Below are 15,480 nucleotides of genomic sequence, written 5' to 3' on the forward strand. Positions count from 1 at the left end.
CGCACTCAAACGCACACACATAGCGTATAGCCACCATACCACATTCACACACATACACAAACGCATAGAGACACACACACACACACACACGCACTCAAACGCACACACATAGCGTATAGCCACCATACCGCATTCACACACATACACGAACGCATACAGACACACACACACACACACACAGTGTATAAACACCACACACACACACACACACGCACACACACTCCTCTCCCCTGGGCTGTAACCCGGTCACTGTCCTCTTGCGGATGTGTGGGTGGGCGGGGGTCCCAAGCTCACTGGCTCGAGATTGGAAAGCAGCCAAAGTGAACACAAACAAGGGAGTCGCCCTCAAATACTCAGGGCACCAACACAAAGAGCCGAAAAAAAAAAAAAAAAGAACTCACTGCACTGCCTTTGATCAAAGACAGCTGGGGAACAAGAGTCTGCACATGACCGCTGAGCTTGAACAGTCACCTTTGCATGGCCACTGAAGAGCAGAACCCTGCTGTCAAACTCTCAATCCTGCTCTGTCTCAAACACGCTCTCTCTCAAACTCAAACTCTCTCAAGCAATGCTGGCGCACAGTGCATTTGAATTTATCCCTGCTCTGGCGTGAAGTGGAGCTCAAGCTCATACAGGCACAGCAACGAGGATGGGGGCAAAGAGTGCACATTGATTTGAGCTATATGATGTAATGGGCCTCAAAAGGCTCCGCCCTCTCTTTTGATGGACAGGCAGGCAGCCAAGGGCCCCCAAGGGCCAGCTGCAAAGAGAGCAGTGAAATACAGGGGTTCCACCCACTGCCACTGGCCCTCAGGAGCCCGTATGTATTCTGAAGACATCCGGGAGAGACCAATACAGCTTACCGGCACTGCAGAGGGTCGGATTACTGTGTGTGTGTGTGTGTGTGTGTACAGTATGTTTGTGCATGTAAAATGCGTTTTGTATGTGTATCACTCCTGTCAGTGTTTCTGTTTGTGTGGATGAGTTTTCCTATGTTTGCAGTTCTCTTCTGCAGGTGAGAGTACTGTATCAGATTGTAAGTATTTGCATACTTGTGTGTATGTAGGAGTCTGTATCATTGTATTTGTTTGTGTTTGCATGAAATAATATTTTTGTGCATGCATGCATCTGTGCGTATGTGTGTATGGGTGTGAATGTCTTTGCAAGTGTGTGTATGAGGGTATATGTGTGTATGTGTGCGTGTGTGTGTGTTTGTGTGTGTGTGTGTGCGTGTGTGTGTGTGTGTGTTTGTGTGTGTGTGCATGCGCTTGTGTGTGTGTGCGTGTGTGTGTGTGTGTTGTGTGTGTGTGTGTGTGTGTGTGTGTGTTGTGTGTGTGTGTGTGTGTTGTGTGTGTGTGTGTGGTTGTGTGTGTGGTGTGTGTGTGTGCGTGTGTGTGTGTGTGTGTGTGTGTGTGTGTGTGTGTGTGTGCGTGTGTGTGTGTATGTGTGCGTGTGTGTGTGTGTGCGTGTCAGCACTCATTTCTCCTTCCCCGCACACACTCCCCTCTCCGGTGAGCGCAGGCTGTGCTCCGGCCGGCTGCTTGTGAATGAGGGAGCCGGCGCACTTACAGTAACAGACACGGCTCTGATTAAACATTAATGCAGCGCGCGGCCGCGCGTCTCTGCTCTGCACCTCCTCTCTCTCACATTACAGTTCCTCAGCACTTTACAGCCATGACATCACAGCGCCGCCCCAGCAGGAGCGACAGAGAGCAACGACAACCAATAACGGAACAAAATATTCGTAGACAGAAAAAAAATAAATAAATAAATAACGACAGAAATGATACATCCGTCTTCTCGGATCCTGGCCTGCGCCTCAGGGCAAGGACTGCTGGCACGTTCGCCTGCAGTGCTATTTACCACCAGCAGAGTTACATCACAGACCTATTTCTGGGACGTGTGGGAACTGAAGCCAGGTTTTATTCTGGTTATGGCATTTATATGCGCCGGGGTATTGATCATGCGTATGGCATGCATCTCTCAGTGACTCTTCCAGTTCACAAAATGTGTGTGTGTGTTTGTGTAGTGTGCTTATTTATGAATGTGTGTGTGTGTGTGTGTGTGTTTATGTGTTACACATAGTGTGCTTTTTTATGAATGTATGTGTAGATGTACACGAGCGTACTTGTGTGTAGGGGCGGTTATGCATGTGTGGAAGGCTTGCTTCCTTTTAAAAGTACTTTCACAATAATCAACCCTTTCATGCATGTAGAAAAACAGAGCTTTAATCTGCAAAGAGTGACAATATGCTTGAAGTATTCCAGTTACCAAAACCCTTGTCTTTCCCCAGGTTTTCTAAGATGCTGTAACAACTTGCCATCTCACTATGACCGCATAACCTGAACTTCCTTCCCCCTGATCCATGTGGAGGGCGGAGGGGGACCTGTGCGGTTGAAGTAGTATGGCTGTTTCTGCAGATCTCATGTAAAGATCTCACTGTGCAGGTCTACATCACAGTCATCCCAGTCAGACTCATACCTGTCCCATATTATTAAAAAAAAAAAAAAAACTTTCTGTCTTGTCTTGACAGCTACCCTGGATCTGGGGCTATTGTCCTGGTTGTCATGGTGATCATTGTGAAAGGGACTGTGGAATCACCTCAGGTAAAGCGCATACCTGAGAGAGGTTGGTGAGGGGAAGGAAGTAGGAATGATAAAGTAGGGATAAGACAGACATGATGCTACCTGCCTGCAGGCTCCTTGGAAGTAAATATATCCACAATCACCAGTTGACCTTGTTCTATTTGTTGTTGCAAATACCTTTCCTCCAGAGAGCTCCTCTCTGGCTTCTAGTTAACAGGTTGTAACCATAGAGTTTTCTACAGTGTAAACAGCAACGTTCCATCCAATTTACAATTGAATCATACGCCAGATGCTTTCAGCCAAAGCATTTTGCATGGTAAGCATACGCCACTTTTCAATCACATAAGTGCCTTCTCAATTTTATTACTAGTGAAAGGGGGACAAAATCACGTTTTCTACATTCTCACACAAGCCTATTCCTATAGAAACTGGTTACTGCATTGCAATGTCCTGAGAATATTGGTGAGGATCCTATGGTCTTCTTCTGATCCTTGTTGAACCTTTCATGCCTGACCAATGGGTTAGGGCTTAACTCCCTGTGGAGGTGAATATGGTGCTGTGGCTGTCTCTTTTGGGAGCAATGCCTCAAATGGAAAGGGTGGGGGTATTAGGGGCCATAGAATTGTATTTAATAAAGTCAAATTTTGGCAGAGGCATCCACTTAAAAAGAGAAAAAAAAATGTCCTTCTGCAATTATGACTGCCAACTACACATCACTCTTTTTGTCCACCCAATCCCGTAACGGCAAAAAATGTGGGTGGTGCCTATCTCCCATTATTGCCATCCTTATAGTAATGATTAACATTTAACTACCAAATACTCAGGTGACTGGTATTTCCATTTTGGGTTTTTATGTCTGTCTTTGTTTTGATAACACGTGTAACACGTTACCATAAAGGAGGTAAAAGTGGCATGTGAAAAATCAGGAACTGGGTGGATGCAATTTCAGTTATTGACAATGACAAAAGCCTCTCTCTCTCTCTCTCTCTCTCTCTCTCTCGCTCTCAAAAGAACAAAAAAAAAACTGCACTGTCACTTTCTCCTGCTTTGTCACCTTCAGCTAATAATAGTCTCGCCCCTTTCCAGGAAAGAGATCCCTCAATAAACTTTGAAAAAAAAACCAAAAAAAAAACAAAGACCTAATTACTGCCAACACAACGTAATACCCAAAGCACTTGACTGCGCTCTTAGTGTCATGTGGGCACACCATGTGTATTTCGCCACCTGCACCTGACCCGAGAGAAAGGTGGCTAACACAGAGTGTGCATGTGACTGTGATGCGTGAAATGAAAAGCAGCTCTCCAGCAGCGGAGGTAAGGGGAGGGGTGTAAGGGTGTGACTGCCCCAGGCCCCATGCTCACCAGGGGCACCTCAACCCCTACGGATCTACAGTTTTTATGTATGTATGTAAATATTTATGGGAAATCTTATATTTATGTCTTCATATAGAAAAACGTTGAAAAACTGATGTGTAATATTATTCAGTTAAATCCTGAAAACAGCCTGAGTTTAAAATTTTTTTATTTTTATTAAGCCTTGCTGCACAGCTGTGTCCCTCCCATGGCTTTGGACCATAGACCTGCATATTTAACTAGACAGGCCGGCACACATTCAGCTAACCTAAGTTTGCAAAGTCCGGAAGTAAGCCTGTACCACACATGCTGAGGGTGGAACATTGGAGCTCCCATTAAAATGCACGGGGAATGTCAAAATTTTGAAGGCAAAATAATTTCCCTGACAGTATTCTGAAACTTGATTAACAATCATCACTTTCCATATGAAAAGCAGATCTTCCTGGCTTTCAACGCCTGGCCCCTCCTACCCTCTCCAGTTCCTGTGTACGCTCTATGCTTGGGAGATATGGCTATGCTACTGGCTGCTGGTAGAGAAGGGACCAGGGTCTCCAAAAATGTATTTATTTATTTATTTATTTATTCATTCATTCATTTGTGTTTGTATTTAGTAAATGTGTTTGCTTAGAATCTGACTTCCAATTTCTCACCAATAACCTACTTCATAGAGTAGGCCCTAGTGCCAAAACAAAAACATGAAAATATGTTTTTCTGATGATTATTTTATCTAAAATTAAATAATAAAAAAACTGATCGCTTAAACAAGTTTTTCAATGTTCAACATTAATTTTAAATGACGAAGATCCTGTTTTATTTGATCAATGATATGTAGCCGCATTCTTTAAGAAGTATTTTCCTTCCTCTTCCTCTAATGCAGGGGTGTTCAATCTTATCAGAAACGTGCCGATGTGATTGCATTTTTTTTAGCCCAGCACTACGACGCCAGTTTCAACAAATTCATGAATCGTGGTCTTCAGTCAAGTGAAATCAGGTGTTTAAAAAAAAAAAAAAAACCTGCACACAAACTGGTCGTTTTTGAATAGGATTTGACACCCCTGCTCTAATGGTACAATCCAGGAAGATTCGGCATTAGACAGACGGTACACAGGTTTTCAACCGAGTCTGATGACTATGAAAACAGAAAACTAATCCCGACACGTCCTTCACGAGGCCATACCCTGCCTGACACAAAGGGAGTAACGACCCTGCCATTTTGTCCTTCTGCGCAGGAGACAGGAACACCAGACCGTGTTATTTCACAGCTCATTCAGATGGAAAAAAAAAAAAAAGCTTTCTCAGCATGACTCTCCCATGGCAAATCCCCGAAGTCGTCCGCCAGTTCCGTATTTGTCCACGGCTGAACTCTCTCGCGTAAGGGAATGGGCAGGCGTGGTTAACCGGAGAACATGTGCTGCAGGCAAAGCGGCTTTCAAGGCTGAACAAAAACACACAATCGAACAGCCAAGTAAGTGAAAACACAAACCTGTTTTAAAAAAAGTGACTGTGAGCCCTGTTTCCACAAATTACTCTGGCCTGCACATCCCCCTTTCTTCAAGGAAATGCCTAGAAGGGATATTTACTGTAAACTCGCCGCATGGGAGAATGAAATGCACCGTTTGTTTCCCCCCCCTGGTACGTACCAATTAGCTTTTTTATATAAACTAACCAAATTACATGAGAAGGGTTTCTCAGCATTAAGTGGAATTATTCCTGTGAATCTTTCTAATCAGTCACACCACATCACAGATATTTCGTACATAAGTGGCTTCCTCACCAAGTGTTAGGGCACTGAGTCATGGAAGTTCCCAGCCGGGGTTATAATAATTTGACATCCCATTATCAGGGATGTCCGATTCTTATGAGAAACTTCAGCTTCCAAGAATTCCAAAATTATAGTGCTATAGTACGTTTGTGCGTCTGTTAACTCATCTGGATCTCTTCGTCTGAAGGCTACTAGGCCTTATACGGTTAACTGATTTCCCATTCCCCATGTCAAATTATCCTTACCAACATGAACACACCAAGTTAGCCTTAATACACATTTAGTGATAACAGGTAGCTTATTAACCTGACACAAATGTAGGTTTTACAAAGACGTATACAAAAAATAGGGGGCAGGGGGCAGGGTTGTATGGGATGTTTCAGCTCAGTGGTGGTAAATCGCACACTCATCTCTTTATTTATTTTACACAACTGAGGAAGTTACCAGAACCTCAGACCAATCAAAGTTTTTTGAGTCACCGAGATGGATAATTATGTTGTGCAGGGCATGGGGGAGTGGGGGTGTGGGGTGTGGGAGGTGGGTAAGGGGGCACTCTCTTCACACTGAGGGCCAACTTAACAGGTATTCCCCAGCGCTGTCTGTGGCACAGAGATAAGCCCACGTTTGGTCACAGACTACGTATGGACAGTTCTGATTTGTGGTTGCTGAAACTTTAACTTGGAAAAATTCACCAGAGTTCCAAAGACAAGTGGAAACTACAATGTTGCAGAAATTTCCATTTACATACTCCCTGAATCAAGTATTTTCATGGCGTCCCAGTCAATGCCACTGCAGATTCAGCTGTTTGTTTGTACGTGTGTGTGTACGTGTGTGCGTGTGTGTGTGCACGTGTGTGCGTGTGTGTGTGTGTCTATGTTTGTGTAGGCCTATGTGGGTGGCCTGTGAATCTACGTACATATGCTTTGGCATGTTCATGCTTTTGCATGCACTCTTAAGAGCCCGTGTGAATGCAGGCCTGTGTGTGTGCGCTGTGAGGCTGTGTGCTTAGGAGCCTTTGTGTGTGTTCTTTGTGTGATCCTTGAGTTGGGTGGGACAACTGTCGCATTGTCTGAAATATTTCGTCAGAGACAATGGCTCTGCGGCTTCTGGTAAGGAAGTGGGAATGCTTTTTATGTTCAGACAGTAAAGTAGTCTGTTAGTCTAGTAGTTCTGGTCTTGCTGGCCATCTATGTACAGCAGTACATACAGGCTGTACCTGTGTCAGAAATGCACAATATAATATAAATATAAATACCATGTCTTGTATGCTTTTTCTGTGCGTTTCCTAATCCCTTTTCCATCATAAAAATGCATTTTTATCCATATTTTCCTTATTCACTCTAAATAAGGTCTGTTCTGATATGATTTTATATTGCTAATGTGTTATCATCATATACCTTTCTGAAAATATAAGCTTTCTCTATAAATTTTATTTGAGTAATACATGTGAAATATAATTTATTTATATTTTTATGTTATTAAATTTTTTTTTCTTTATGTTGCTTCAAGTAACTGAACCTTAAATGGTGGACAATCCATGGAACAATATCCTTTAAAAAGGGGCAGGATAATGTGTCTTTCCACCAAAACGGACATCAATGTGCACTAGATAACTGCGTCCAATCTTGTTATTACTCATGTAGTATCATTTACTTAACATTTAACCTGATCCAGAGCTACTTAAAGAGAACACCAGAATATAGAACAGAGCAGGAGATAAATAGAAGATCAGATAAATCCCCATGTATTGCTCCATTTAAAAAAAAAAAAAGAAAAGAAAAAAAAGGGTGCCCAATGAGATGCCAGAGAGCGGACTTTGGGTGTTTTGTAAAGTTTTTTTTTTTTTTTAATTAAAATGGCTACTGTTTCCAATGGCTACTGTTGAGTATTGAGAGGGGCAGACGGGTCTAGAGCTGCCATACTGGGGTGCATTGTTTGACAAATGGAGGACCTTGTGAAAGGTTCTGTGTGAATGGTATTGGAAGTGAATGATAGACGGAGGATTTCAAACGTAAGTGTGGCGGAGTAGCCTTGGAAACCCAGAGCAGGAGTCCACCAAAGATGGGGGAACTGGGGAGCACTTCCGGGGATGGATATCGCATGGAGCACGGCAGCGCCGGCTCGCGCTGTTAAAAGATTACGCCGCGTAGTCACATCGGCAGAGCGTATTGATTGAGACGCGTCTCACTCCTGGAGCCTGCGTGTCTGCCTCCCTGTCCGTTAGGACACGTCACCCCCCCCCCCCCCGGCCCCCGCCCCCCGCCCCCCGAGGACTCTCCGCCTTTCCCAGCCGGGCAGACTTATCAAGCCTTCCCCAGAGTTCCCATAATTCCCTGTTCCCACCTGCGTGCGACTGCGATGACGCCGCGGGCCCTTTCAGGAAGCCGCTGGAGCTCAGACGCTGGAGCTCCGGCTCCTCCCCTTTCTCTGAGTCACGAGGGAGAATCTGCCCTCTGCCGATGCCCCAGCTGCCCCCTCCCAACCGCACGAGAGCAGCCTGCTGCGCCCGGTTCCACAGCTTTCCCCCCGGGGTGCATGGGGGGGGGTCAGAAGTCAGTATGTGTCCCCCCCCCCCCACCCCCCCAAAACCCCATGGCCAGCTTAGAAATGGCCTGTAATGAATTGTGAGAGGAGGGGAGCAGGTAATGCAGCAGGTATGTATGGCAGCTGTGACCACTAATGATAATGGCAGCATTAAGCTGGCCTCTGTCCTCCCAGTTTATGACCCACCGGGGCTGAGTCAGCAAACAAGTGGTTAAGTGTGTGTGTGTGTGTGTGTGTGTGTGTGAGAGAGACACAGAGAGAGAGCGCTAGATAGTGTGCATGAGAGAAAGCGTGTATGTGTGTGTGCGAGTGTGTGTGTTGTGTATGTGTGTGATAAATATACATGTAGTATATTTAGAGAGAGAGAGAGAGAGAGAGTGAAAGGGGGGGGGGGGTGTACTGAGAGTGTATCGTGTCAGGCGATGCCAGTATTTCTCCAGAAAGAAACGTAGGGACTATAAGGGATTTCCTTGTAGTTACATTTATATCAGTTCTGTAGAGTTGCACTTATCTTTTGTGAGAACTCAGCAGTGACGTTTTATTAACAGGAAAATGATAACGATTCAGCATTACTGTAGAAAGGCGGGGTGGTTTGCCTCTGTAATTTCAGTAACCGTCGTTACTACATGACTGCTTCGAGTAAACTATTTCCGCAGTCTTACTTTAAGGTCGTAATTGAACAACCTGAACGTTCGCATTTCTAGTTCAGCAAGTTAGGGTAGTGAACGTTGCTGGCAATTTGATTGCATGTAGCCTGCTTGTTTGAATAACAGCATTTTTAAAAGATACATAGCCTCCAGGCAAGCTATTTAAATAATTTAGTAAAATGTTCCTCGCATCATCGATATGAATGTTGCTTTTGAACTTGGAAGAAAGCTAAATGTATTCCCGAAAAGCTGTTAAAATTTGTTTTGGGCGCGTTTATGGTTGAAGTACCTACTGGATCAACATGGGGGCGCTATTTAGCCATTGGCACCTCGTAAAGTACATGATGTGTGTAGCCATCTTCATTTTAACTGGACAACATAGCATACACCCAAAGTTTATAGCTTGAAACCTATTTCCCTGCTGTAACAGCCAACAGAATCGCCAAGATTTTCGCGAAAAGTGAAGTGGTCAGTTTCATCCTTGAACGAACCTTCTGGTTTGACTAACTTCGCTAATTTTGAGGAAACAGTCGGCGCATGAGATATGTACCGCGGACTTGCAATTACAATTTGCATGATAAGTATTTTCCTTATTGGAAAAAAAAGCTTTGAGTGACAAATTCAATGACAAAAAAGGAGTGTATTAAACTTTAGGGCCCATAGCAATTTGCTATGACCTTTGAGCGGGGACGAATATGCGCAGCCCCGATACGCTGCAGAATGTCCGTGTTTTCCAATAGGGGGCGCGAGAGCAGTCCTCTCGCGCGCACGTAGTTTGGGTAGGTTTGTAACGTTAAATAAATTACCTTACCAGTAAATGTAACAAGGACGACATCAATCTAAGGAAAATAAGAACAAAACATTTGATGGAAAATTTTAACGCGACCTGTAATAGGCTATTAAATGATATTCTTCATTTATTATTATTATTATTATTAATAATAATAATAATAATAATAATAATAATAATAGCAGCAATAATAATAATAATTAATAATAATAACAACAAAAGTACATTGTACAGTGATTAGGTAGAATTTATAGAACGCCTTAAGCTGTTACAGGTTCATAACAATTTTTTTCACCTTGTTTAGAAGAATAGGGGGAGGGAAGGACCAGGAATCGTCCCGTAGAAGAAAAAAAAAGAAAAGAAAAAAGTCATGATTACTTATTGGCAATCTGCCAACGGCCTTTTGCGTGTGCATGCATGCGAGTGAGTGTTTAGCAGACTCGATTTCTTGACTCTTTACAGGAAGCGCCCTGCCGGATTTTTCTGTTACTGGAAGGCCTTCGGGGGGGAGAGGGGGTGGAGCTTCACACACACATTATGAACTCCACTCACTCCGAGCCTGTGGCATTACTGAGCCTTTGCTGACGGAGATCAGAACTCAGTTAATGAAACATTAGCTAAGCGACTGCCGCTGTTCTTCAAGTCCTCCACGACCTCACTGTCCTCTGGTCAACCGAGACACTGTGAGACACAGACGGCAGCAGTGCAACAGCGAATACCCTTCCGCTGGGATTCAATCGGACACATTGCTAAGGAAAGAAGCATTTTGGATTTTAAGAATCACGAGAAGAAAAGTTCCACGTCGGGAAAGAGATCATTGTCAAGGTATTTGGCGAACTAGTTTGTATTATTGCATTATGCTGGACTGTATAGGCTATAGAATGGAGGACTTCAGGATAGCAGTCAAGTAGACGTGCGACCAAGGTTATAATATTGCGTGTTTTGTGTCTAACGTAGGCTATGTGGGCTAAACAGCTACATTATAAATAGGTAGGCTAAGCCGTTATATGGAGAGCTGCATTGCTCATTAGAAACTGATGGTAGAATAGTTTTGAAGGACCACGTCTGCAAATGCATTTTTTCAAGAAGGGGTTTTGTTTAAGCGATAGCAAGAGCGATCTGTGCTGAACGTAGCGGGGTGCTTTATAACTAAAAAATGATAGTCGCTAAACGGGATCATTGCAGTTCAGCTTCATTCACAAAGCGACGAAACTTCGAACTTCAACGAATAATAACAACCGTCAAGTTACTGGCAACAGTGAGAGCAGCAAGGGGGAATGGGGCCCCCTCTTGAAGGAGGGTCATTCTGTCCCGGATTACACTTCCAGTCACAGTCGGACAATGATTTACCGGCACTGGTGCGCTTGCCAAAGCCATTCACAAGCCTCAGACAGAGACGGCACCGTTCCGCACAAACAATTCAGCATTATTCGGCGAAGTGGGGGTATTTTTTTACACCGTAACAAGAGAAAGGGAACGCTTCGCTTGTGATGAATTAGATTATTTGAAATAACCTCAGCATTCATAAGCCGTTTCTGGAAGCCCCGAGGATCGAAGACAGAGAGTATCAGATTCGTTTGTTGGCTCAAAGCAGAATTTGTTTTAACTGGCTATAAATAAACTTTCGATTGCGTCTTTGATGATGTCTTTGGTATGAAAAAGGATACCACGTTAGTGTCTGGGAAATTTGTGCTTGTCTGTGTAGGCAAATTTGTATCTCTTGTTGCGCACGTTAAGAAAGGGAAAATGCTACCAAGAAGAGCTTATTGCAGCGTGATGTAGTTTCACCTCTGCTGAATTCCAAAAAATAAAAGCCGATGCTAATTTTCACTCTCTCCTCTGCAGCTGCCCCCACTCCAGAGTGTGAGAGGATTCTGAATTTGGATGTTCTAGTGGAGACAGAGGTCCAGAGCATCCCCCTTCATTCTCCTGGGAGTTCCTGCCCCGACACCCGATCACCCCTTTTCTGGACTCTGCGCGGCCTTGGCCAGGTAGTCTGAGGCGCGGGTGAAGCGCCATGGTAACCCACAGCAAGTTTGACTCCGCGATGAGCAGCTGCCCCTTCGAAGCCAGCATGCGGCTGCCGTCCTACCGCTACAAGACCTTCAGCTCCAAGCTGCAGCACCAGCTGATCCTGAGCGCCGTGCGCAAGCTCCAGGAGAGCGGCTTCTACTGGGGCACCATCAGCGGCAAGGAGGCCAACGGCCTGCTGGCCGCCGAGCCCGCCGGCACCTTCCTCATCCGCGACAGCTCCGACAACCGCCACTTCTTCACCCTCAGCGTCAAGACGGCGTCGGGCACCAAGAACCTCCGCATCCAGTGCGACAGCTGCTCCTTCTTCCTGCAGACGGACCCCAAGAGCGCGCAGTCCGTGCCCAGGTTCGACTGCGTGCTCAAGCTGGTGCACCACTACATGCCCCCCAAGGGCGGGCCGGCCGGCGGGAATGGCGCCCGCGCCACCTACTTCATCCACTCCGGCGGGGAGAAGATCCCCCTGGAGCTCTTGCGCCCCCTGTCGACCGGCATGTCCTCCCTGCAGCACCTCTGCAGGAAGACGGTCAACGGCCACCTGGACATGTCCAGCAAGAGGGACCAGCTGCCCCACCCGCTCAAAGAGTTCCTCCAGGAGTACGAGGCGCCCATCTAAGGACCCTCTGCCCGCCTGCCTGTGGCTCAGAGCAGTTGGGGTGAGAAGACGGCGAGGCTAACGTCCAAGGAGACGCCTGCGCTGGCTCGCGCTCGCAGACCTGCTGCTTTCTTTCGGACGATGGTCCCATGACCCTGGGTGCGGACGAGCTGCCTGCCTCCCCCCAACCCCCCCCCCCCACCCCGGGCGACGGATGCCCAAGTTGCCGTGAGAACAGGGACCTGAGAGAGGAACACTGTAGACTGGGCCTGTTGGCCGCGGGACGGGCGAATCCTGATCTGTAGTGCCCGGCTGGAGTGCCGAAGAAGTGCGCCTCTGCGAGAGCGCGGTCTCACCGGAGGTCAGGCGCCGCGGCGGCGTGCTGAGGTCAGGCGGCACGCTGAGGTCAGGCAGGGGCGGTGTTCGTGGACTCCTCCGCTCCCCGAGCCGGCTTCTCTCGTTTCTTTTCCCGCCTGACGCTGACTGACTCTCCCCCCTGACTGTTCCTGTAATCCAACTGCTCCTGTGCTTGGAGTCTGGCCACAGCCGTCAGGCCATCTGTCAGGCCTCCTGCGTTTCCACTGCTGCTAGCCAAGTGCAATGGCCCCCCCCCCTCACCATTCATGCGGGCCTGGCACCGAAAAAGGTCCCCAATAGGTGGCCAAAACATTGCCTCTCTTAAACTGAGAACTGAGAATAAAGACTGGAAACGTTAGACGGGACGGGTGGCGGGTGAATCGTACCGAGGACGCTGCCAGTAAATCCGCCCCACCCCCCCCCCTCGTTCCAGGAAGTGGAATGGAAATTCACGGCCGGTTTCTAAAGTAAACATTTGGGTCTTTTGTGGGAAACGGAATAATGCGGGATCGTCCGTATCCGGAGGCATTGAGAGCACGGGCGAGTGAAAAAGCCGGAGAAAATGGGGGGGGGGGGGGAAGGCACAATCGCCAGGGTTACAGTCTTATGCCATGGAACCCCTGCCGGATGAAAGTGGCCCCCCCTGGCCAGATTAGTCCAAATCCGTGTGGTTTTTTTGGCCTGTTACCCTTGCTCAGTTGGCCCAGAGAGAAGGCTGAAGCGGCGGCCCAGGCATGGCCCCTGGGTCCGCGTGACCTCACAGCCTCCGTCCAGGGCAGAGGACCTGCGGTACGGACACCGCCGGCCTGCCCCTGAGCAGAACTCCTGACTCTTCTTGCTAATGAATGTAATGACAAAAGGAAATCACTCTTCCTCGCTCCCGGTGAAAGGGACCGTGGTTTCGCCTGTTGTAATTTTTGATTATTATTACTTTTCTTTTTTACGAGGTCATGTTTACATCTGTGAAGACCCAAGACCAGAAAACATGTCTTCTTTGTGTCTTTTATAAAGATGTTTCCATCTTAATATTTGGCCAGGTAACTGGCCGTGTAGGCTTGAATATCTGAAGAAAACAACAAAAACAAACAAACAGTCTTTGCACATATTTATATTTATAAGACATTTCAATAATTTATATTAAAAAGCACTATTTTTACAAAATTAAATCTTGTCTTGTGTTTTCTTCTTTCTCATCTGCTCATTCACATGGAATGTTATAAACCAATATAAAATTTTTTAGAAGACCACAATAATACTTGACCTTTGAAATACTTCAGTGCTGCATCACCTCACAGAAATCTCTTACAAATTATGATTAACTTACAAGAAAGTAAGACAAATCACACATGTATATATTTCAAGACGTGGACGAGCCAATGCCAATTAAGGAAGACAAAAAGTGTACAGTGTGAGCCAAGAATAAAGTAACGCCCTCTTTTCAGCCCAGACCACAATGGCACTGACAACTGGTGCCAAAGCTTAACTGGAATGCTTACGCATTAATACCCGCTTACTGTGACATCACAATTAAATGTGACCTTACGTAACAATTGCACAAAGCAGCCAGTGAGTTCAGTAAATCCCGGGTCAAACACGTTCCCCACGTTAAGACAATCTTTGCGTTGTGCCTCCTGCTCGTAGAGGTAAGAGAGGAAACCATTGGATAATCACGCCTTGATTTTTTATAATCAAATACATTGTGGCTTTGCTAAAAAAAAAAAGTCTTAAAAACTCTCATTGGCCTTTTGCTCCCAAATGCATCTCTTGAGCCCACTATGTTGTAATTTATGAAAGAATAGTTTTATTACATTGTTCCCGTGTCCCTCTTTTTATTGGTAAATTAAGAGAAAATGTCTTAAGAACCAACCATGGAGATGTTAAAAGGAAATCTTGTGAAAAGGGAGGAAAATACTTAAAAAAAAAAAATAAAACCTCAAGGTGTGTTTGAGATTTCTTGGAGCATCTGAGAAATCTTTATTGTCAGTCTGCTGTTAGAACCATTCTTTCCAATCCACCTCTGAGCCAGTGGAAGCCATCTGGTGATTCAGAGCTCTCTCTCTCTCTCGCTCACCAGAATGGGGCCGAAGTCTTGTAAGTGAATGAATACATTATTGTTTACGTTTTACTAATGAACTCTACAAGGCTGCGGTTCCTTCCTGTGTTCGCGTGCTCCCCAGGGCCCCTGCGTGTCTGCCTGTCTGTCTGTCTGTCCCCTCAGGCCCAGGTGTCTCGATACCGTTACAGAGAATCGCCCACGCTCGCTCTCTTTCTTTCCTCTTCCGGAGGACCGGGCGTTATCTCAGGAGGTGACAGTCACTGCTGCCATCTACAGACACGCTTGAGCGCACTTACGCATGCGCCCGCGAAGGCATGCTCCTCACTCCGCCGATTCATTTCTTGACGCGTTCATTAGAGAACTTTCCTACCCTCGCCCTGTTTTCACAGCATTAGTGATGTCCTTTAACTCTCTGGCCTGCATGAGTCAGTGAAACATTCCCTGGCTTATCACCTTTAATGCCACTACTACTGCTGCGGCAACTAATACTATTACTACTGCTGGTACAGCTATTACTAATGCTACTACTATTGTTACAACTGCCACTACTGCTATTGTTTCTGCTGCTAACGCTACCTGTCGTAGAACTACTTGTTGACAGGAAAACGGACAACAGACGTTCACCTCGGCAAAGCGAAAGAAAAATCTTAACACGTTTCTGAAAGTGGAATCTCCCCTTGTCTGTCAGTGTTTCCTGTAAGGGTGTAAACATTTTGTATTAAGACTGCAAATGTTGGCTGGCCTACATTTAAAATGGCCAT

General features: G+C 45.9%; 1 protein-coding gene across 2 annotated transcripts; it reads left to right on the forward strand.

Moving 5' to 3' along the window:
* Window positions 1-5,019: 5,019 nt before the first annotated feature.
* Window positions 5,020-13,829, forward strand: LOC135243301 (suppressor of cytokine signaling 3-like). 2 transcript variants are annotated; one of them, XM_064315032.1, is made up of 2 exons: window positions 5,020-5,402; window positions 11,526-13,829. In XM_064315032.1, the coding sequence occupies exon 2, from the start codon at window positions 11,698-11,700 to the stop codon at window positions 12,325-12,327; it is 630 nt and encodes a 209-aa protein (XP_064171102.1). In that variant the 5' UTR covers window positions 5,020-5,402; window positions 11,526-11,697; the 3' UTR covers window positions 12,328-13,829. The 2 variants fall into 2 exon arrangements, with proteins under 2 accessions (XP_064171102.1, XP_064171101.1); XM_064315031.1 differs by lacking the exon at window positions 5,020-5,402 and adding an exon at window positions 10,245-10,505.
* Window positions 13,830-15,480: the final 1,651 nt, after the last annotated feature.

The sequence above is a fragment of the Anguilla rostrata genome, chromosome 17 (assembly GCF_018555375.3).
Source record: "Anguilla rostrata isolate EN2019 chromosome 17, ASM1855537v3, whole genome shotgun sequence".
Lineage (NCBI taxonomy): Eukaryota > Metazoa > Chordata > Actinopteri > Anguilliformes > Anguillidae > Anguilla > Anguilla rostrata.

Coding starts and splice junctions, on each gene's coding strand:
- LOC135243301 (XM_064315032.1), top strand. CDS start 11,698: ATGGTAACCCACAGCAAGTTTGACTCCGCGATGAGCAGCTGCCCCTTC.